The sequence below is a fragment of the Podarcis tiliguerta genome (assembly GCF_965153285.1).
Source record: "Podarcis tiliguerta genome assembly, chromosome: 4".
NCBI lineage: Eukaryota > Metazoa > Chordata > Lepidosauria > Squamata > Lacertidae > Podarcis > Podarcis tiliguerta.
This window is the reverse complement of record NC_139537.1, coordinates 36651029-36674694: the sequence shown is the minus strand read 5'-3', so window position 1 is coordinate 36674694 and position 23666 is coordinate 36651029. Positions and strand designations below refer to the sequence as shown.

The window sequence follows — 23666 nt, the reverse complement described above, 5'->3', positions numbered from 1 at the left end:
CCGTTTTCGCAGGATCCCTAAAAGGGCCTACCCTGCCTATTCGGTAATCTGACACTGCTTAGCTGGGTGGCAATGAGGAATTACAGAAGGAAAAGCTAAGCAAAAGTGTTAGTCACTGTGTTAGACAGGACAATGTGTTAGTCCTGTCAATGGAATAAAGCTACTTATTTCAATGACCCATAATATTTGGTTGAACAAATACCACGCAATTTATACTAGGTATTTCGGGGTATTTGTATCATTTCTGAATTGGCATGCTGATGGTAATCCATTCTTTTTACATTTTTGCTATTAAACGTTTGAGTAAGGAGATTAAACGCACAAAAGTTCTTAATCAAATACATTTGTTCCTGAGAAGGGAGGGAAAGCACTTTAGCACCATCTAGTGTCATATTACTGCAGAGACAACTACTTTGGAAAAGTGGCATTGACAAGTTGTGGATATGAGCTCCTCCACAGAGCCTATTTGTTGAGAATTCATTATGATTTGCTTGTATGTAGCTCATGTGGAGGTTAGACTATATTCAGTCTTTATTAACCATTCATTCTGATTTGTTTGTGGGATATTCAAACATCTTCCTGTTCATCGTTCACCCCACACTTCTCAATGCTTTCTCACACTTTTCTCAACACCCTATCAACTGCAAAAGCCCCCCTCCCTTTAAAGCAGATTATACTAGGGTGACAGAATGATTTAACCCATTTTAACTGCACAAACCTAAATTTCTTACAAGTGCTTGGGTCCCTCTCACAAAATAGTGCCAGTCTGGAGGCAATGTATAAGAAATGTGTCAGAGATGAAGATACGTCAGTGACATCCTAACCCCATATATGATTTTACTGTTAAAAGTATGCATTTCCCACTTGCAGCCAGTATTGCTAGTTGCTATACTAGCACACCATGCTACTGTAGCTTTAATAGATTGATAGCTGTGTTGAATTAAAAGTTCCCCTGCATTTAAAAATATTCATTTCAATGAATTCAGTGCTTTATCATTTCATTCAGAGAGCATTCTGAAAGTAATTAAATCATTACATGGCTATTTTAAATTTGATCAGTTAACCAAGAAATGAAATGAAAGCCATCACTACTTACTAATATGTTAAATGCATGGATATGTAATATAGTGAGGAGAAATGGGCTCAATTACTTACTGTGGTCTGTAGGTGGCAGCAACTTGCAACAGTATCGACTACAGTTTCTAATCTCATCAACAGAAATAAGTAAGCCTACTTATTTCAGTAAAATGGAATAAAGTTTTGAGCACAGAATTGGAACCCATGGCACCATCAGTGTGTGTGTGTGTGTGTGTGTGTGTGTGGTAATGGATTTTTGCCTTCTTAGTAAAAACATTTGATCTGATTCAAACTCCGAGCAAAATGGCTGCAGTTTAATTAAAGTTTGCCATCCTTTGAAATTTGCACCGTTCTGAATTTTGCAAAAGCATGCAACATGTGCCTATCTGAGGACTAATTGAACTAAAATGCTGATGAACTGTCATAAAGACTTTTTAAAAATTGCAAGCTGATGTGGAAATGCAGAAAACTGAATTTAAAACTGGGGGGAAAATGAAAAACAGAAAAAATGAAATTGGCAGATTCACCCAAACCTACTTCCAGTTAAGTGTGAACAGGATTGCACCCTGAGTAAATTAATAAGTGGAGTCAATTTATTCTTTCTATCATCCATCTTCTGTTGGCTGAAGGTTTGGGAGAGGACTCTTGATTATTTTTATATGCATTTCAAGTAAGAAGGACAAGGCTACCATATCTACTCAGAAGTAAGTCTTATTGAATTCAGTGAGGCTTACTCCTAGGTACCTGGGTTTAGGATTGCAAGCACAGGTTAACAAGGTTTCCAAAGGAAGCTAAAACAGGCACTTACTTGTGAACAAGTGTGTTTTTCAGGCCACGGATGAGATTCCGCGCAATGGTTTTGACCCTTGGTGTAAGAATAGCTTGAGAAACGTGAAAAGTTCCTTGTTTTGCTCGTTCCCCACGAGTAGTGTCCAAGAACTGCAGCAGTTTATGTACATTGGTCGTATTTGCCCATGGTGCTGGGATTTTATTCCCGGGCCACAGAAAGGGATATTGTTCATAGAGACAATGATGGTAGAAAATGAGAACCTGGGAAATTGAGAGAGAACATATCAGAACAAGCTCTTCTTTCACTTACATTCAGCGCTAAAAAATAATTTCACACAAAATGTTGCTTTCTATACATTGGGCAAGCAGGACGACAGTATTATTGGTGTCAATATTTGCCACAAATAGGGATTACACAAAGGTTAAAAGCAGGAGCTGGGGAGTTCAAGACTCACTTCACTTCACAAGGTGACCATAAGAATGCAACTATTGCTCAGTCTGCTTTTTGGATTTCATCTTTGGGCTGTGAGGAGGTGAGGATCCTTCCCTTGGGTGACTGTGGATGGTCTTGCTGATAGGTGAGAAACTGTGTGTGTGTGTGTGTGTGTGTGTGTGTGTGTGTGGTACCTTGGCTTCTAAGTGAGAACAGAAATGCTGGCTGCATCTGTGGTAAGTGCATGAATGCAGCTAACCAATGTATATCGAGTGTGACTGATGATTTTTCATAGTGTTTTGATTGGTATGCTGTATTTACTGTAGTCTTTTTTTGTAGTACTATTCCGTTCACTGCTTTGTGCCAAACAATATATAATACGTATACTGTAACATAACATGCAGAAAGAAGAGGATTTGCAATGATTTGTTGTTGTTGTTGCTGCCGTAGTTCTATGTGTCACAACATAGATCATTTGTTGAGAAACAAGTCCCTACAAATTCCATGAGACATACTTTCTCATGTGTGTTTTAGGACTGCACCTTTAGTAGCACTAACCCCCACCCCGCTATACTCATATACGCCACCAGGAGGAGCTCCTTTAGCACTGACTGCTGTGCTGTCAGCCTGATTGGTAACTGAGAAAAAAGGAACTGAAAATCAAGAAAGGCAGTTTCAGGGGGTTGTTGCACTGACGTTCTGGAAGGGGTGGGGTAGGTCCAGGTGACCATGTCTGCAGCAATCCACAGGACCAACAGAACATGATAAGTTGAGAAGGGCAAGCAGAAGCAGGGCTGTCACCACAACTAATAAATAAAAGAGACTGAAGGCCACAGTAGCTCAGGAGAAGAGAAAGCCTGGGGTAAACTGCATCAGACACTTGTTCACAGGAAATGCAGTGACTAAGGAAAGCACAATAGCCCTGCTGTACTAGAACACATGTCCATCTAGCCCACCTCTTCACACAATGGTCAACCAGATGCCTATGGGAAGCCCTAACAGCATTCTCCCCACTTGTGATTTCTAGCAATTGGTATACAGATGCAGAGGACAGTAGGGTAGCCAGATCATGATGGGTAGGGGATCTGGAAGGTGGTGGGATACCAGGTGCTTCAGAGCAGGAATGGGGAGTCTGTGGCCCTCCAGATGGACACTGTGGACTCCAAGTCCCAACATTCCTACATACTAACTATGCTGGCTGTGGCTGAAGGAACTACCGGCTTCCCAGCCCTACTTTAAAGAACAGCATTTCAGTTGCCATACCATGAGATAAGTTTTAGTTTCATCCAGGCCCCATAGTAGTCTTTAAAGGGGGTGAAGGTCCAATAAGGAACAATAGCTATGAAAGATTGCAGCCCAAAAGTAATCCTAACAGTACTGAACACACAGTTAATGAATGTTATAGACAGGAATCAAACTGGGGCTTGCCTTACTGGTCAACTAGAGTTCTGTTCACACAGGGACAAGGTATTATGCTACGCTTCTGAAATGCAGGATGAACTCAGGGGGAAATCTTCTGCTCCTTTCTCCAGCTCAGAGCAAGAAAGGTGGACTCCATGCTTGCCTCCCCATTCCAGGTTCAAGCAAGACACTTTCAATTCTAAGAGTTCTTTGAATTATAGAAATTTGTTGCTAAATGAGAAACGCTTTCCTACCTGCTGCTGCTTTTCCCAGAGGTTTTGTAATGTCACGTTTTCCACACACTCCTTTGGGCAGAGTCTTGATCCAAAAACCTCTTGGATCCTACTGATCAGGTATGCATGGTGGTTGTTATCCATAGCGTAGAAATGGTTGAAATCCAGGAAGATCACTTCCTTAGGGTGGTGTTCTAGGAAGGTGTTGATCTCCATCAGCCCATCCCATACTTTGATTCCGAACAAACCATGTATGAAGTAGATTTCTTGACCTGCTTCGCCTGGTTTGGAAGATACACGGAGGTCAAAGTAGCGGATTCCACCTTCAAGCTGCTCCTTGAACGTTAGGTTTTGTGTCACTGACCATTTCTTCATGACCTTCCTCACCAAAGAGATTTTAGCCAACCGCTTGATCGCTGTGGCTTGATCCGGTCCCACAGGAGATTTCTCATCAACCCAGTAGCTGAAGGAATCGTGTGACCCTACAGAGAAGAAAGACAACATCATTTTAGTCCTACAACTTGGGGTGTGTCAAGTGCTCTTCGCTGAAGCAGATTCTGGAAAACTGGATTCCATTCTTGTATTGCTCATTTTTAACACTGGGAAAATCACTTAGGGCCACTTGTTAACACTTATAAATCACTACACACAGCTGTAAATGGGGGTATTAAGACCAGATGGAGCTACTGCTAGGATGAGTTTGGTTCAACAGAAATGGAATACCGTCAGACAGGCTCACCTCTGATCAGGACTGTTGGGGGGGGGGCAGTTGCAGTCACTGACACAGCATCTTTCTCCACGAGTTATTCAATTCAAAAGATTTATATTCTTCCTTTCTATACCAAAATGCCTAAGGCAGTTAATTAAAATCAAAACAGTAACAGTCACTGTTTTGCAGTATTACAAAAACATAGAAATGTTACTAACAATTCAAGAATTTAAAAAAACCATCATATAGAACAGCTGCACATATCCGCAGTGGAGGAATTTTACAGCCTGAACTGGCCCTTAGTTGTGGTGTTTGTTTTTGTAGTTGCGTTCTGGAAGCCAGGATTTGGAGAAACAGAAGCTCCAATGTTAGATGTTTTCCACCTCCGTCTCCCCACCCAATATTTGGTGATGAGCAAATGTCATCCATGGGTCATGAAAGGAAAGCCTTTGCCAATCTGCTGTCCTCTAGTTGTTTGGGACTACAACTCTCATCAGCCCCAGTCAGGACAACTAAGGGCACCAGATTGGTGGAGGCTGCCTAAGGAGATAAGCAGGTGACCAGAGTTTTGTGTAGATTCCTTGGAAGAAGAACCATGCACACAAAGGAGAAAAACAGATGTTTCCAGCTTGCAATGTCAGGATTCACACACACATTTACCACCCACCAATTCAGCATTTACCAACTCAGAATTTAACAAAACCTTGAACTTCATGTTTCACTGCCAAGACACTATTTTCTATAAAAGTTACTGATATCCCCAGATAGGACCTTGTCTAATGAGAAATGGTCATACAGAAATATTAGAAGCTGACAAGCAATAACCCATTACAGTGGTACCTCGGGTTACAGACGCTTCAGGTTACAGACTCTGCTAACCCAGAAATAGTACCTTGGGTTAAGAACTTTGCTTCAGGATGAGAAGCAAATATGCTTCAGGATGAGAAGCTGCGGCAGCAGCGGGAGACCCCATTAGCTAAAGTGGCACCTCAGGTTAAGAACAGTTTCAGTTTAAGAACGGACCTCCAGAATGAATTAAGTTTGTAACCTGAGGTACCACTGTATTCAAATGTCATTTTTTGTAATACAAAAGTGTCTTTAGGAATGCAGTTAATGGGTTAATTCTCCTCAAGTCAGCAGAGATAACTCATTCCCCACAATGCATCTGCAGGCATCTTGCTACTCTCTTATCTGTGTTACTTGGTAAGTCACTTTGTATATAAAGGAGCTCAGGTTACAGCATACTGTGTGGGTCCTGGTGGGAGATTGCAGGAATTGTTGATGGCTCTCTGCTGGAACTGTGGATTTGAGTGAGGACTTTTTCAAGAGATTTTCGGAGGAGGGAGTTGGAAAACTGCTAGACTTCAGAACTTGAGAAAATTCCACCAGTTGCAGGACTTTCAAAGCAACTGAACTAAAGACTTGGCTATGGACTTTAACGCAGCAAGCACTTTGAAGCAGAGAGCCCTCTCTAGGTTCAGAGAGAGAAGACTACTTATAACATGAGTGCCGCAACCCCATAGTCACCTTTGACTGGACTTAACTGCCCAGGGGTCCTTTACCTTTGTGTGTGTGTGTATAGTAGTTTATGTTGGTGTTGACCTAGTAAAGACAACTCTGCTAAACAGCTGTTTTCTGGGGTGAGCTTAATTGCTTGACTGAACTACCCCACAGTGTATACACCCAACACACCCAAATAAGGTGCTCCAGATGAAGCCATTCATTCCTGTGATGGTTTATCCTCTGACACTGTAGCCTACCCTGGCCTAAGAAGGCGACATCCTATGTCTGCTATGCGATTGTGTTAGGTGAGAGAAATGCTTCCTAGATGTTTTCAGATCAAAGGCTTTAACTGCACATTCCATATGCTAATATTGGACTAGTCTTACACTGGACAGTCTTCCAGCGACAGGTACCTGCAAACAAGTCAGAGATAGGGAGTAGCAAGCAGTCAGTTTACCATTAGCTTTTCCCTCTGGATTACTTAGCCTGCTGCGTTGAACACTGATACATAATGTATCACCGTTGTCTTGTTATCTTAAGAAATATCTTCTTGTTAAAGGTACATCGTATGCTAAACACTAAAGAGCACATGCTGGTATGATGACACTTCTAGGCTGCTTCAGCATGTCATGGAAAGGCATAAATCATATCTTACTGTGCATGTGCAAAACTGTACTCACTTTGCTCCTCCTGGCTCACAGAGGGATGAAAGGAAACATGATCTGTAGCCAGAGTTTGTTCTTGGAACATAGTCATTGTAACTAACATGATATTTTATTTATTTTTAATTTCACCAGTTGTTTCCTTTAAAAAAACAAAACAAAACACCAAACAGTAAAGTTTACAAAAAAGGGTTCCTTATTTGCAAAGAGTTATCAGACATATGCCATTTGCTAGGGGTTGGAATCCACCTAATGTGTTCTCGCAAGCAGACTCTTCAAAAACATGTCTCCTGCCATGCCCAGTTTGAGCTGCAAATGAGATGAAGGTCTTAAATGGATTACCTTGTTAGTGGCATTGAATCCACCTGGATGCCCATACAGTGTACAAATCAAAACATCAATGTGCCGCATTCTGAGAATGCCAGCAACAATCAGCATCATGAAGGATTTACCCTCCTCACCTCTTTGTTTAGGACTTTTTTATTTTTACTTTACGAATTTGTTAAAAATTGGTTCTTTTGCTTTACACATGGAATTCTTGTTCAAAGCACTTCACATATTTGATCTTCAGAGACCGAACAACAGAAGAAAAATAAATGTTGAAGAGGTAAGAGCTTCTTTTGCCTGAAGCCAGAGCAGATAAACAAAGAAGAATTTCTTCCTCTGTGACTGAATATAAATGACAGTGAGCTGGCCCAAAACCATGTAAAAGGAAAGATGCCAGCTAATGAGAGTTACTCATACTCTGATCATCCAGGAGGAACTAAACTATGTCTCATAAGCAGAACAAATCCAGCTCCCACACAATTCGAGGAAGTGCACAACAGCTTTTCAACATGCACTTATCAGGGAGCAAGTCCCATTACATAAGACTATAAGAAGAACCTGCTAGATTGGGCCAATGGCTCACCTCAGCCAGCACCCTGATCTTACAGTGGCCAATCAGATGCCTGTGGGAAGCTTGCAAGCAGGAGCAACAGTACTTTGCCCATGTTCAAGTCCCCGTAACTGCTATTCAGAGACATACTGCCGCTGACAGTGGAACATAGCCATCATGGTTAATATCCAGCTGAATACTCAGATGTGAGTAAACATGTACTGTACTGCACTGAAAAGTTTAGAAAGCCACCAATGCACATATGCCTTTGGAATGCAACGTAGCAGGGGCAAACAACTGTTCTACAACCTATTTGCATGTTTCAAGCCACAAAATTAGCATATGGGCATATCACACCCCTATTAAGCTCTCCCCAACCCTCTTATCTTTTTAATCATAGAAGGTAACTGCAGGTGCATAATTGCCTTTTTAATCTTGTTGTTTAGTAAGTACCACAACCATTCTAACAGTGTGATGGTAAAAGGCATTGTGAGAGGGTTCAATGTAAATTTACCTTCGTAGCTACCCCATGCTCTTCAAGGCTATGAATGCACACAGATATTCCCCACCCACCCACACATAAATAGAGCTTGATAGCAATATGCATGCATTCAGATTCTTCTCAATATACAGTACTGGTCTCCATGGAAAAGTTATTATTCCAATGAAAACCAATAAATGTTACTCAAAAAGAAAGAAAATTAATGTTGCCATTCCTCCCTTTCAAGAATTTCAGAATGACAATGGAATGAAGATGCATTAGCTAGCAATCAGAGAACAGAGTTAAGTATTTGCCGGCCCTCGTCATGACTATAAGTACCTCCAGTGTGAAGTGAGGCTAATCCCTTATATGTATATTGGTTTTTCCATCTGTAATCTACCTAATTCGTTGCACTGGAAGAAGCTAATATTCACAATCCACAAAAGCATTTTAGAGCCAGCTGATTCCAGCACATCATGCACACTGTCAGTCAAACTGTTGTATTCGAAAATCTAAGAAAGATTTGCAAAATGCCCTCTCCCAGTTTTTCCGGAAAATAAGCTTTTTTTCTGTACCTTCACGGCAGAAGTCCTGTCATTTGAAAAAAGTACATATCAGAAGGGAAAATGCACGTTAAAACACACATATTGAAACTATTATTTCTCAGCTTTAAAAAGAAAAGTGATTTGTCTTCCGTATATTTGAGAAGAAAGTGAAAAGGCTGGGCTAGTTGTGTCAGTTGAGTCAGAGAGAGGGAGAGAGGAACAGGGGAGAGTGATTGACTTTGCTTAATTTAACATGTCGTGCCCTTTGGATAATCTCTTTAGCCTTCCTAACATTCTTGCAATTAGCCCAGCCAATTGCAAACCCGTCACTTGCCCATTCTAGCACCCCTTGCTAAGCAGTCACTATGTTGAATAACAACAGTAAGTATATACAGAATATTTGTAAATTATTTCTATCATTTTCTAAAGGAGTTACAGGAGCCTCATTTGAGCTTGCTAAACACATCTGTCCAGAAAGCAGAAAAGGAACTACACATCAAGAAGCAGACAAGTCTATCTTTGTGGGTCCTATGTTTGGGATGGAAAACTGGTATGCCTCCATATGTTGTTGGATTCCACATACCTTCAGTCCTGGCAAGCATGGTCCGTGATCGGGAGAGCCATCAAAATCTAGAAGGCCACAGTTCTCCATCCTTGTCCCATGCAGGAAAACAATGATTCCCAATCTTGGGTCTCCAGCTGTTTTTGGACAACAATTCCCATCATCCTTGACCTGCTAGCTAGGGATGATGGGAGTTGTAGTCCAAAAACAGCCAGAGACCCAAGTTTGGGAAATCCTGCGGTAAAAGGATAAATATTATTTTGGTCCCAGATATCTGTGGTTACTACCCGCTGTAGTATTTCCAAATAACACTATACATTTTCAGAATAGAATGTACTTAAAAAAGAAAGAAAGAATACAGTATATGAAAATATGTTGCATTTTGTTCTCAAACAGTAGATACACCACCATAAATCTTCATAAAATGCCCCCTCAGGTCAATTGTGGAAAAGTGCTTTTTTATTATTATTTCCTGACTGCCAGTTTGGCAGTGCACTAGCATGGAAGCAAAGCTGACCTAGTTGGAAATGCACCCAGTAAAACCTCATGAGGCTTGAGGATTCAAATCATTAACAAGCCGATTAGTATCTTTAAACCAGCCTTTAAAATACAAGCTAACTGAACTGCTCATTTTGCTTTGGTTGTTAGAAGGCTAAGGGCTGGAGGAAACATTATGTTGACAAATTAAGCCAAATGAATAACACAACTGACCTCTCTTGACAAACACACTCATTTAATAGAGTTCTCTTCAGTGCTGCAGCAAAGAGACAAGGAAGGCCATCAAGAGCCTTCTTAGGGCCAACTTAAATGTTCTGAACAGTTGGGTTGGGGTTCTTGTTTACAGCAGACTCAGTGGCAACATTTGAGACTGGGAGAAAGATGGGGCAGAGGCTGCTTAACCATTTCCCTTCTTGCTATTTTTTCCACTTTAAAAATGCAGCTTCTAGGGAGATTTTTCTCTCACATGTCAAAGCATTTGAATGCTTAGGGGGTTCTGCTGAGTATTTTTAGACCATGTTCTCATAGCCACATAGGGGCATAGTAGCCGTGGGATACATACTCATCTTCACTCCTAGCCCTACCCAGGGCATGCTGAGTCAATAACATGCACTCACTGCCATTTCCTGAATCCTGTTTTCAGCACCCCCATCACTAACCCACATTAAGAAACGTTTGCAGACATGGTTCAGCAGCAGAGATCAGCATGATGTGACGATGCACACAAGACAGCAACATGGAATTCTGCTGAGCATTCACACATGCTCTCTCTCTAAGACGCCATTTTTACAATGAATTGGATCTTTTGAGATATATGCTCGGTGTTTTCAAAACACTTATTCAAATTCAGCCCAGGGTCATTTGCTGTTTGAAATCAGCAGGTCTAATGCATGCAACCATTTAAAAAAAATAAATAAATAAAAAGATCACCATTATCTTTCTGGGATAAAAGTGAAAATGCCATACACAGCAAAAGTGACAAATACACAATACTAGGAAACTAATAATATTATGGATACTGAAATTTGTTGCTTTTCCAGGGCAAATTATTTCAAGATGATGAAGGCGATGATGATTTTTACAGTGGCTCATCCACATCCATCTCCTTTCTCAGAGATATGTTCTCATATCTGCTTTCAGATACTGTCTCTGCAGGTGTGATATAATTTTGACTTTTGCGCACTTACTTCTTTCCCATATAGACATCCAAGCAGAAGTTGTAGGCTATCGATAAATGTTATCAAATGTATGAGTTTGGCATACTAGAGCTGAAGGCTAATCTGACAGCAAAGTCAGTATCCGCTCCTTTAGGGAAAAATCTAGCAATCTAGTAAGCAATTATAGACTGACCTGCCCACTGCAGCGCACTGTTTGGAAGCCCAATTAACCAGCATCAAGCTTTTAAGTATAATGTTTGTTCTATTCAAACTGTTTTGTGGAGTCCTAATTATGCTGCTGTAAATTAGAGATTAAATAAAGCAGATTTTTTTTTTTGTAGTGGTGTTACCTTCTCTAAATTTGCATCTCTGCATTTTCATGCTGACATGACCTCCAAGAAAACAGATGGCCAAGCTTAGCTGCTTTGCCCTTCAATGAATCTCTTCATCAGCCTATTCCAGATTGGTCCCCATGCCATAGGAGTAGAAATCTGTTCCCCTCTTAGCCAAGCTTTTAAAGGGAAGCATTTGTCTTTATGCCTCCTACATTTTTCCTGGGCTGTGTGTATCTTCATACTACAGAAAATGATTTTGCTGTAGGTCAGGGTCCAAGGTTCAAAGTTAAACCATGAAGTATTTTACAGTCATTATCTGTAATCTTCTGTGAGTTCAGTTCCACGTTGTACAAGTACATTGCAAGGTTATTACTTTCCATGAGCATGTATTACAAATGAATCACAGCTTGAGTAAATGAAATGACAATTGCAACAGCATTCTAGGCCCTGCCCCAAAAGTGACATAAGGTGGCATGGAATCTTCAAATGCCTTCACTGTGTTGCAGAATCTTTATTTTGTTGAATCAAGGGAGGAAAAATGTGGAATAGAAAATGCTGATGGCAGAATTGCAGCATACGTCAGAGAAGTCAGAGGTCGCCTCTTGTGCAACATTAAACCATGTTTCCATTTAACCAAGTTTTGTTCTAATTTCAATGCTTAACATGGAATGCCTTCTGTCTTTTACTTGATCACCAAGGTGCAAAGGTAATTTCAACTACGTACATGTTAACTTGGGGAAGTGGAAAATTAGCAGTGAGCACCCACTTCAAATATTTCATCCTTGTCTCATCAATGCACACTTGCCCATCAACACCTGTCCTCTTCAAATTTATGCTCACCACATTCTCTCTCTCAAATTGAAATCCTGGAATTGCAAACCCCAGAAATATATGACAAGCAAGTCTGTGATGGAATTTCCTCGTTACCACTGTCAAAGGGTTTAGCCCTCTCAAGATAACAGCTTCAGTTTTGGGGTTATTTCAATAGCTATTGAAAACTGCTATCTCAGGTGACACATGCATAATCTCACTGAAGGTAGATCCACATAGTAATAAGCCTACCACAGACAAGATCTTTTGATGTCAGTACTTTTCATAACAGGGTGAAACAATAACATGGTTAGGGTGTGTGACGGTGTGTAAGTGGTATGTGTGTTTGTGTGTATGGTGTGTGAATACATGTGGATAAGAGTGTGGACCTTACCACATTTTTGGCTATAACCACCCAGAGAAAAGTAGCCCCTTAAACTGAAAAGGGATAGCCATCCCTGGTTTACTAGGGATGTAAGACTAATATAGGTGTGGACAGCTGGGTTGCTTAGAGTGCAGCACTGATAACGCCAAGGTTGCAGATTCAATCCCTGCATGTGACAGGTGCATATTCCTGCATTGCAGGGGGTTGAACTAGATGATCCTTCCAACTCTACAATTTTATGGTTCTATTATTAATGTGTGCAGCAGTAATTGATAAGAATAACCGTTTATACCAAGAGCAGATCAGTGTGTATTAAGCACTAAACTGGTTTTTAAAAGAAAAGAAAAACAACAACCCAGAAATGGTTAAAAGCATTTGACAGACTTTTAGCTTTTTATGCAGCAAATTATTCAAAGTAGGGTAATAAACACGTGCAGTCATAGACCTAGCACCACAGGCTGTAAGAATCATGATTTTGCTAAGTGTTGAGGGAGGGACGAGAGCGGAAGGGCGTAGTGCAGGCTGTGAAGAGAAACAGCTGAACCTATCCTCATGGAAAGAATTGTGTCAAAACCCAGTGAAACTACTATCCAGCATGCACACAGAGAGATGAAAGGAAGGGAGGAGGGGGGTGGAAGAGGGAAGGGGCAGTTCAACAGATGCCACGGAGATTAAAGGCAGCAGCTAGCAGATCATCATTTTCCTGGAGTTAGTTCTAATACTGGAAAAACAGTGCAGAAAACATAATTCTTGAAACTCGGACCATAAGCCACTCTTTCTTATGTTTTATCCTGCATTACACATTTTAAATGTTTGATGAGTTATTTTAATATTTTGTAAAAAGCAATGGTAACATATAATCATTGTCATTTATGGTTTTCTAGTTGCGCAAGCAGTCAAATAATTAAGCAATCAAACACAGATTTAAAAGAACCTGTTGCTATTTGTTAAACTTCAGACAAATGTGGTACAGTTGGAAAGGAGTCCAATGCAACTTATTTTTTTATTATTTGAACTAATTCATGCTGGTTCAAAACTATTTTGAGGAAATTGTAAAGAATACCTTATTCATTGCCCTCATACAAGCACACACACCATTCCCCAAATTAATTTACCATGCTTTTACTCATGCTTCTGTTTAAAGCAGAGCTGGGTCTATCGATACACACAAGGCAGCTTTTTCGAGGGGGCGAAGAAGATGTCATTAGACCGCTCCCCTTCCCCGGAGGTGAGCCATTGCTGGTGGACATCTGGGACCTCGCAATGACCCAGGAGTGGGCAGAGGGGTGCTGCCCACGTCATCAGGGCTCCTGGCAGTGTCACACACCCCGGACTTGACGTTAATCTGGTCCCAGCTTTTGGAGAGGCGTTGTTGGCGGGATTGCCCCCATCTGGCGACAATCAATAGGGACAAGAGAATTGCTAATTGTGCAGTGGAACAGAATGTGCAGCTCTTGAAGGGCTGGGTGATACGGCATCCCGCTATTATGTTCAACTAGGTGGCCTTGTTTCGTAACAATGGTGCTTACCTTTCTGATAAGGGTAATGATATTTGGCTGGCTGATATTGTTGATGGCATTAGGTGTTGGTTGCAGGTGAGGTTGTTGGCGGCGAGCATTTTGGCTTGAGTGGTGGTTAGGCATTGAATAAGCCTTGTTTATGGGAGGGGAGGTTGTTGCCTCCGCCTGCCCCTCCTCATTAAGGGTATCCCATTAAAGGGATCCGGAGGTGTGGTTCCTGTCCAAAGCCTGGGCGTGGGCTAGGGCCTGTTGGGATACTGCCAGGGAGACAAAGGCCATCATGCCCCCACACCGTCTCCGTTGCGATCCATCGATCTCCCGTAGTAACGCAGTATCAGTCAATTAGCGACACGAGCCTCAAGAAATAGCTTGCCACATTCCAGAGCTCATGCACGCTCTATCAGCAGAGTTCGTACAACGAAAGGTACACTCAGGAGAGCATTATTTACAACTTTATTCAGCGTTGATCAGAACAAAGAAAAAACATGACTGCCTGCTTGCATGTTCAGGCACAGAGAGAGAACGAAAGCATATACAAAACATAAACTTCCTGTTAACAGGAAATACGCATGCTGTGACACAACAACCTGCTCCCTTTTTAAGGTGGAATGGAAATATCCTAACAGGGCCATGCCATGACCCCATCAGTGACCCTGGGAGTGCTCTCAATTGATGTATATCATAGGGCTCCCCCTTATCGGTGGTTGACCCTTGAGAGACTTCCTGCAGATGGGCAGGAGAGCCAGGATATACCGTATTTTTTGCTCTATAAGACTCACTTTTCCCTCCTAAACAGTAAGGGGAAATGTGTGTGCGTCTTATGGAGCGAATGCAGGCTGCGCAGCTATCCCAGAAGCCAGAACAGCAAGAGGGATTGCTGCTTTCACTGTGCAGCGATCCCCCTTGCTGTTCTGGCTTCTGGGATTCAGAATATTATTTTTCTTGTTTTCCTCCTCCAAAAACTAGGTGTGTCTTGTGGTCTGGTGCGTCTTATAGAGCGAAAAATACGGTAGTCTGGCTTCACCCAAATGCCTAAGCCAAACCGCTAACATCTGTAACCAATAAAGTTGTGGCCTAATTTATCCCATTAACCCAACATGTTCATGTCTGTGTGTTTATTTCTGAGGGGAACTTCAGGGCCCAGGGCCTCGTCAAGCAATTCTAACCAATCAGGACCACCTGCAAGAAATCCACCATTTATATTGCATTTGACCAATATAAACCTTAGTGTAACAATTCTGAATGAGTTAAACTAGCTAACTTGCCAAAATGAGTTTACTTGTTTACAATGGTAAGTTAAAGGACACCAAATGGCTGTCATCTAAGTGGCTAGAAATTTGGCTTAGCAAACAGACATACTGGTGCCCATGAATTTGAATGTTAGAAGCCCGTGACATAAAATGTCATGTGCTATAAGGAAGTAAAACATTTGTTCCTGACGTATGCTGGTTAAGGAAAAGTGAAAAAGGCAAGTCAATAGCTTGTCATCATTTCCCTGCATCTTCCTAAACTTGCTGCTAAAGAATAGGAACCTTGTATGTGCCATCACCCAATCCCATGTGTCTTGTTTAATCATATGGCAAGCTTGGATGAGCATCTATTAAACTTGATGATTTGACAAGCACCTACGTATTCAGCACACTGCTATCAACTCTTCTTCATCACAGGGATTACGCTTGCACAGGGTTCATCCACGCTTCTGTTGGTGTGACGATTTCTAGTCACAGGTTCATGATTTGTAGGTGCAGGTCTGAGCAGTGGGGTGGGGGGTTGTCCCACTGTTTACTGTTAAATCATAACATGAGCGATAACCAGCCTCATATAACCAACATACTTAAATCTAATGTATGAATGGGTTAATACCAGGTTTAGCAAGGTCACTTCCCCTTACCTTGGGAGAAAATGCATAATCAATCCTACTATTCAACCTCTAGTCTACCTGAGAAGCTCAACATGTGTAGAGGTTTGAGCTGATTGCTCCAGCTCAGAATACATGGCTCTCCCATTCCATATTGTCACAATTTCACTGAGCAAACATTAATCAAGAAACAAGTATTTTTAAATTGACACATGTAGGATACATAACTACTACTGAGGAATATAATTAAGGTTTGATGCATCCCTTCCACTCATTACTAATATTCAGCAGAAGACAGCATGCAATTTCAGCATGATCAGTTATGTAAGGTACATCAAGTACTATAACATATTCATATTACACCATAGGACAGATAAAATTACAACAAGTAAGTGAGGCTGAAGTCTTATTCCCACTTAAATGAGAGTAAGCTCCATTGATCTCAATGGGACTAACTTCTGAGTAGATAGGCATAGGATTGCACTGTTAAATAGATACACAGACGGCTTAAGTTGCTTAGTGTAAAAGCTGCAAAGTATCTGGCTCATGATGTAATGGGAAATTATTTCTGTACTCAATGTGACTTACCAATGTACAGCATCACACAGAGTGAACTGATATGCTATGCTTACTGGAGAAAGAAAACAACAACAAAATATTGGATAGTATTAACTTCCAGGAGGGAGACTAAAGTCAGTAAAATAAATTGGTTATAATTCAGTTGTGAATACTAGAGATATGGGGAGTTAGCCAATGTTAATCATACTTGAATAAGAAGAGATACAACAGAGATATACAGAATGATGTGGAGAAAGTGGATAGAGAAAAGTCCCCCCCCCCCATAATACTAGAACTCAAGAAGAGCCAAAGAAGCTGAATGTTGGGAGATTCAGGCGTGGAAAAAGACAGTACTTATTCACACAGCTCACAATTTCTCATGTTATCTTTATGTTAAGGCACATCAATGGAATGACTAGAATAAACAGTAGAAATCATTTGAGCATTACTCATTATCAGCATTATGGCACGTGGCTATTTATGATGTAAGCATTAATAACTAAAGGAAGCCATACCTAAAAGTTCTCATTGCTAGCTACGTTTCATTCCATATATGCTTTGACTGAAGACAAAGTCCTAAAGGACTGAAGCCTCAAGCAGCCTCTGGGGCTAGAAGTGCCTATGCCCAGCCAAGGCTAGTTTGTTAGCTATGGCTTCTCCTGAACCCAGATAAGAGAAGCACCATAGCTCAGTGGTAGAGCAACTGCTTTGCATGCAGTCCCTAGTTCAATCCCTGGAGTCTTCACATAGGGCTTGGCAAGAATCCTGCCTGAAATTCTGGAATGCTACAGCCAGGGAGCTCTTCTTATCTCTCCCCATTCTATTCCATTGGCAGCATACACAAGGCCTCTCACAACTAGCTAGAGGAACTAGATTGGCGTAGATGTGGTGCCCTCTACATTATTGGACTCCCCATCAGCCCCACCAATCTAGCCATTGAACAGGGATGATGGGGGTTGCGGTTGAACAATATATGTTGGCTATCCCTGAACTATAGAAGATCTGCAAATTTTGATAAATAGAGCCTCTTTTTTGCAACAATTTTACAAATTGCAACAATTTGGTCAATTTTAGATGTTGAGCCATTTTGGAAAATGCAGTAGCAGGATCTAGGTTTGGAGAAAGTTCTTTCAATAAGCCAATCGACCTCTAAATTCAAAGCATGTTTTCATATCTCCTCAGTCTCTCTAGACATTAAAATGAGATTAGTTTTAATAGGGATACACTCCCCATCCCTTATCAAGAAACATATGGAGGATTATGAGCAGACATTTACTGGAGCAGTTGTACTGTTATGCCCCAACAGGGCCTTTCATAGACTTATTAATATCTTGAAGAGCAGGGCTGAAGCTGTGGTTCTGCTGAACTGCGACATTCCTTGTTTGACAAGTGTCCTGCAAATGCAAAACATGACAAGCCAAATGCCAGGTCGTGTCTAGCTGTGCTTTGCCAGTTCTGGGAGATGAACAGACATGGTCATTACTACAGCAGAACAATGATTCATCTAGTCTGGTATCCTGTCTCTAGCAGAAACCAACTATGAATATTTCTAAGAAAAGATCACCCTTCCTCAATAATAAGTCTATAATTGCAATAATACACAGTCTACCTAGGCTGTGTTGGGGAATGTTGTTTGACCTCAGCTAGTTATCCGATTACATCCTAAAGCCAGAGACAGTACTGAACATTTTATCCTGGTTAACCAGGCTCATTTACAGTAATGTTCAACCACCATTCTCTTTATCTTAAAAAAAGGAAAATATTATTCTATCCCACCTTTATGGGCACTGGACAGAGAAGTGTATCATGCAGAATACATATGCACATGAGTATGTATGGAAATGTGTTTCCTCTCCTACTCCCCTGGAAGAAACCAAGTATATATAGTCAATTTGTTGCCTGCATCTATGATATTTGAATTCAGTTCAATAACAAAATATAAGTTCACGGGAATCCTCTTTAGAGAACAGCTTGACCCTATCACCTTTTTGATAAGACTTTGGCAGTGGTACCAAGAATGAGTATTCTCTGCAATCCAATGTCAAGTTTTGTGCATATCTTCTCATTAAATCCTTCACATAAATAACTCCAACTTTCACTGGGGCAGTGACATGGAAGCTATTTAGGGACCAGAGACTCAGGGGGGAATTATGGGGTGTATCCAAGTCCTCTTTTAAAGTGGACTTCCGCTTGTGCAGTGGAACTTTCTCATCCCTTCATCTCCCCTCCCCACAACATCAAAATCTAGTCCAGAATGCCAGGAAACCTTGCAGAGCAAGGGGTAATCTCTGCTTTCCAATGCTTAGCTGAGTTGCCCCCATCACACACGCAACCCCAACAATGACAGATACAGGTGGGAATTCCGCCTCCACTGATGGTTCTACAGCAGTGGCTAGTAGTCCCCATTGGAAAGCTTCTTCACTACTGCACTAGTATGAGTGTTTGAACAGGCCTTTACTTATTCAGACACTGTTTGAGGGGGATACAGGTTTGGGAACCTGAGGAACAAGCCATTTAGGTAGGTTAAAACAACAACAACAACAACAACAAAAACAGTCTGTATCTGTACTGGACTTGACTTTTTTGTTGTTGTTTTTCCAAGAAAGCTTTTGTTTTTGATTTTTTTTTTTAAATTGCTAACCACTTTTGAGATGTTTCACCAGAATATATTTGTAAATGAAAATGAACAAATGGTAAATAACCATTCTGTGACCAGGTAGAAAAGTTACTGGTAAGGTGGTCCATTTCAGGTGGAAGTTTAGAGGATGCCCTTAAACGGCAAGACACTGACAACTAGTTACCACAGATTTAACCACAAAGAAAGGATCATTTCTTGAATGACACCAGATTGTTTTGAGCCAGATTGTTTTGACTAGTGCTCAGTGGCGTAGCGTGGGGGGTGCAGGGGGGGGCGGCCGCACCGGGCACAACATCTGGGGGTTAGGGTTAAGGGGCGCAAATCCACGGGTTAGGGGGCGCAAATTACTTGCCTTGCCCCGGGTGCTGACAACCCACGCTACGCCACTGCTAGTGCTCAGATACTTAACGAATGAATATGTGATTGGGAGGATGGAACACCTCTGCACCAAAGAGGTTGAAATGTAGGAAAACAGATCCAGGGAACTAGGCTCTTCTCAATACATATATTTCAGAGTCAACACTTTCTAGTCATAAACACATCTGCTTCTTTGATCAAGCACTAAGCAACTAGTCCAGAGTTTTTCCCTCTACTTCCTAATGCTGCAGCCCTAGAAGCACCTTGTTTCCTTATTTTTTGAGGTTTTAATAACTTTGGTGTGTTTCCAAAAACTCAAAAATTATGCTGCAGATTGGTATTCTGAAATAACCACACACACACACATTCCTTGAGAAAAAGTAATTGAAAAGAGCAGCTTCTGCTCACAAACCTTCCTTTTGGGTACTATCCAAAAGAGGCCTTTCATTTTTTGTTGTTCTGCCTTGCCAGAAGATTGGTGAAAATACATTAGGGAAACAATAGTATTCCGAAATGTTTTAGTTGCCTATGGAGTGTCTAACCTGTTTCAGTGAATATCCCTGATTTAACTGACAGCATAGAATAAATCAACAATAAAATCTGAAACCCCATAAACAGGAAGGGAAAGACATCATAAATAAAACTACAATCAGAAGAACTATATGTTTGTGTGTTAGTCACCCACCAAAACAGTACAATTTAAGATCTGATTTTCCTCATTGTGATAGTATGGTTTAAGACTGATGGTTTACTCCACGAGTGCCTAATAACAGCAAAACTGTATTAATACTTCACATTTTGTACAACACATTAAAATGTTTCACAAACATTACCCAACATCAGTGGCGTAGCGTGGATTGTCAGCACCCGGGGCAAGGCAAGTAATTTGCGCCCCCTAACCCGTGGATTTGCGTACCCTTACCCTAACCCCCAGATGTTGTGCCCGGTGCGTCCGGCCCCCCCTGCACCCCCCATGCTACGCCACTGCCCAACATAGCTCAGTTGGCAGACCATGAGACTTTATCTGGGGGTCGTGGGTTCGAGCCCCATGCGGAACAAAAGATTCCTGCATCGCAGGGGGGTTGGAACCAGATGCCCCCTGTGGTCCCTTCCAACTCTATGATCTATTATCACATACATCCAGTGTTGTTTTTTTCTAGGGGGGGGAGCATACCCCAAAAGATTTGTGAATCTTTGTACGGTACTTTTGTCCATTTACTGTATTTATTTTCCCCGATTCGAACTATAAAATGGGGGTTTTCTCGAGTCAAAATCAGAGCCCCCCTAAACAATTTTTTAAAGGGGGGGGGGGGACACCGCATACATCTGTAATCGTTACAGCAAGCGAAGTCAGCGTTATCCCCCTGGAGCGGTGGTGCTGAAATAGAGAGTGGCTTCCCTGGGATTTCCTAACTCGTTCGGCTAAGTCTCTTAACCACTAGGCTACACCACTTCAAAAACAAACAAAACCCCCTTCCTAGTAATCCGGCTGGATTCCCCTACACAAGAAGGAGCAGGTGTCGGGAAATCCTGGAGGAGCCCAAAGCAGAGCAGGGTCTTACCTGGGATGGCCAGATTGGCCAGAGGAAGGGCGCTGAGGGCGGGCGGCAGGGAGCCCATCCAGTGCGCGCTGCTGCTGCTGCTGCTTTCCAGCGCCATCCTCTCCGCGGCGCTCCGTCGCCCGTTGCCGAGGCTGCTCTGGCTCGCCGCTTCCCGCTTCGCTCAAGTCTTCGTCAGCAGCGGCGGCGGCGTCTCCTCGGAGGTCTCGTCCACCTGCCGCGTTCTGGGTCAGCCAGCGCCCGCGGCTCCCTTTCTGCCATGCTCCGAGCGGCTGCCTCGCCGCCGCCGCCTCTGCGGCTTAATCCCGCCTTCGCGCCCCTTCGCGCCAAAGGGGCTCCCTCAGGACGCCTGACCTCCCGCTCCCTCTGCCAGGGGCTCGAGCGGAGGCCCCGCCCTCCCCGCTCACGTCACGCGGATCCCCGCGGCGCACCTGGCAGGCTAAGGCAGAGGAGTCCCGCCTTTGCGCCAGGAACAAGCCTGAGGACATCTCCCACGGGAGCGCGCGCCAGCGAGCGGTCAAAACAAATTATCGCTCTCCGGCCAAGCCTCGGCGCGCTGATTGGCTGGCGACGAGCTGATGGCACAGCCCTCCCTTCGTCGCGTGTCAGGGCTGCTGGCGCAGCCGGTTGGCACAGGAGGGCAGTTCCCAGCCAGCCGCCCATTGGTTGAAGGCTGGCTCAGCGCTAATTGGGCTAATTTCCTCCCCGGCGCGCCCAACGTGTGGGTTCTTTGAGGGCACGTGGCACTAAGGTGGCAGAATCATAGAATCGGAAGGGACCTCGTGGGTCATCCATTCCAACCCCCTGCGCTGCGTGAATCTCAACTGAAGAGTTCGTCGCAGATGGCCATGCAACTTCTCCTTAAAAACCTCAAAGGAGGGAGAGTCCGCAACCTCCAGATGGAGATCATCCGCAGTCAAACAACTATTGCTTTCAGAAAGCATCATCTGGAGCGGCCACAGGTTTCCTCTCCCAGTTTTGAAAGAAACATTAAAAATGAAACTCCAGGATGGACAAACTTCTGATGAAGTTGGTTCTCTCCTCAACATAAGCTTCTGCTGCAATAAACATGTTAGCTGCAAGGTGATACAGGCCATTATTATTGTGTGTGTGTGTGCAACTGTTGGTGTCTCTCTAATAGGAGTGTAGTAGCCAAAAGGATCTTCTGAATTTCCTTTATGATTTTTCTTTTAAGGGGGGGGGGGGGGTGAATGAGGCTCATCATCTGACTGTCATTTGTGAGAGAACACTCAATTTTACCCACTTTCTCCAGAAGTTGCCTTTATCTCTTTTGACAAGATCCTTACTTTTTAAAAGGGTGGGAAAGCATTGGACAAAAATCGTTTTTGAGATATATATATATTTTTAATTTTATCATTGTGTGTAACTATTAAAACAAAACTGGATCAGCACAATGAGGGTGGAATCCTTTATCAAATAAATAAATAAATAGATAGATAGATAGATAGATGATAGATAGATAGATAGATAGATAGAAACTCTTCCTCTGTAATCTCATTTCAGCTGCCCTACTTATTTCCAAAGCCTCGACAACATGCTTCTACCATTTCTTTTCTGTAAAGTAGATCAAACTGGAGCAGCAGGATAAACAAAGCCATGCTCTAATGTTTGTTGAAATGTGCTTAGTGGCTGTGGTTGCAAGTCTGCTTTAAAAACAAATACTGAAGAACTCGCTCTGTTTCTTCTGTTTGATGCTGGTGCATGTAATAAAGCTAAACTGCAAAACTGTTCTGAATAGCTATACTCTGTTACAAGGATGGGAGTTCCTCCAAATGTTATTGAACTATAACTCCCATCATCCCTGGCTTTTTGCTGCACTGGCTAGGGCTGATGCAGTATGGAAGCAAACAACATCTGGAGAGACACAGGCTACCCACCCCCCCTTAAGCACGGAAACAAGAGATTGTGCTACTGTAGCAGTAGCAGTACAGCTGAAACAACAGTATTTCCCATGGTTTCCACAAAGATTTTTGATGCTAGGTCTGTATGCTACTATTCCTTCTGATTAGCAAAAACACAAAACATGCAAAATAAGAGGACTCAAGCAAATGTGCATTGTTTCTCCGGGTTGCAGAATTCTGCTTTTTTTGTGGGATTTGGATTAGCTTGGCACAGCAGTTTGATTATGTTTTGTTTAGTACAAAGAACGCACAGCTCTGTTGTCCACTCTGAGAGCAGAATGATGAACTGGATTGGTCTATGGTCTGATCCTGCAGGGATCGCTTGATGTTCTTAGTGTTCCCCTCTATTTTCATGATCAAATCATCTGTCCAAACTGTTATGTTCCTCAGTGGTTAAAAATCAAAATACCAGTGTCTGTATCATGCCTGTATTCTCTCTCTGAGATAGCAACATGCCAGTCTTGTTCAGAAAAATAGTGCAAGAGAAAGGGTTATGTATCCCCCACGGTCTTCATCACAATAACAGCCAATATAGCTGCATTTAGGATATATCTCACAAATGTCATAGCATAAAGTTTGACCTCTTTCTTGTAATTCCACCCTTTCATCTTACTTTCAAAGATAAACAAATGCATTTTGCTACCAATGGGCCAAAATACGCAAGACCCTGCATAACAAACATTCAGCTGAAGTTAACTCTGATTGACAGTGCAATCCTATTTATGTCTAATTGGAAATAGAAATGCTTCTACAGTTTAGTTCAGTGGGGCTTATTCCCTGTAAGTAATCCTAACTCC

General features: G+C 42.2%; 1 protein-coding gene and 1 long non-coding RNA gene across 2 annotated transcripts in view; one reads left to right on the top strand and one right to left on the bottom strand.

Annotated features, from left to right (window-relative positions):
- The window catches only part of PLCXD2 (phosphatidylinositol specific phospholipase C X domain containing 2), a 29316-nt gene extending 7272 nt beyond the window's left edge, over nt 1-22044 (bottom strand). The window contains exons 1-3 of the mRNA XM_083438479.1: nt 20951-22044; nt 3955-4415; nt 1886-2127 (exon numbers count right to left, since the gene is read on the bottom strand). Coding sequence (XP_083294605.1) covers nt 1886-2127; nt 3955-4415; nt 20951-21047 — 800 coding nt within the window. The 5' untranslated portion in view covers nt 21048-22044. The remainder of the gene's footprint in view (nt 1-1885; nt 2128-3954; nt 4416-20950) is intronic.
- LOC310676528 overlaps nt 1-23666 on the top strand; it is a 719806-nt gene that overhangs the window by 128522 nt on the left and 567618 nt on the right. The window lies entirely within an intron of this gene.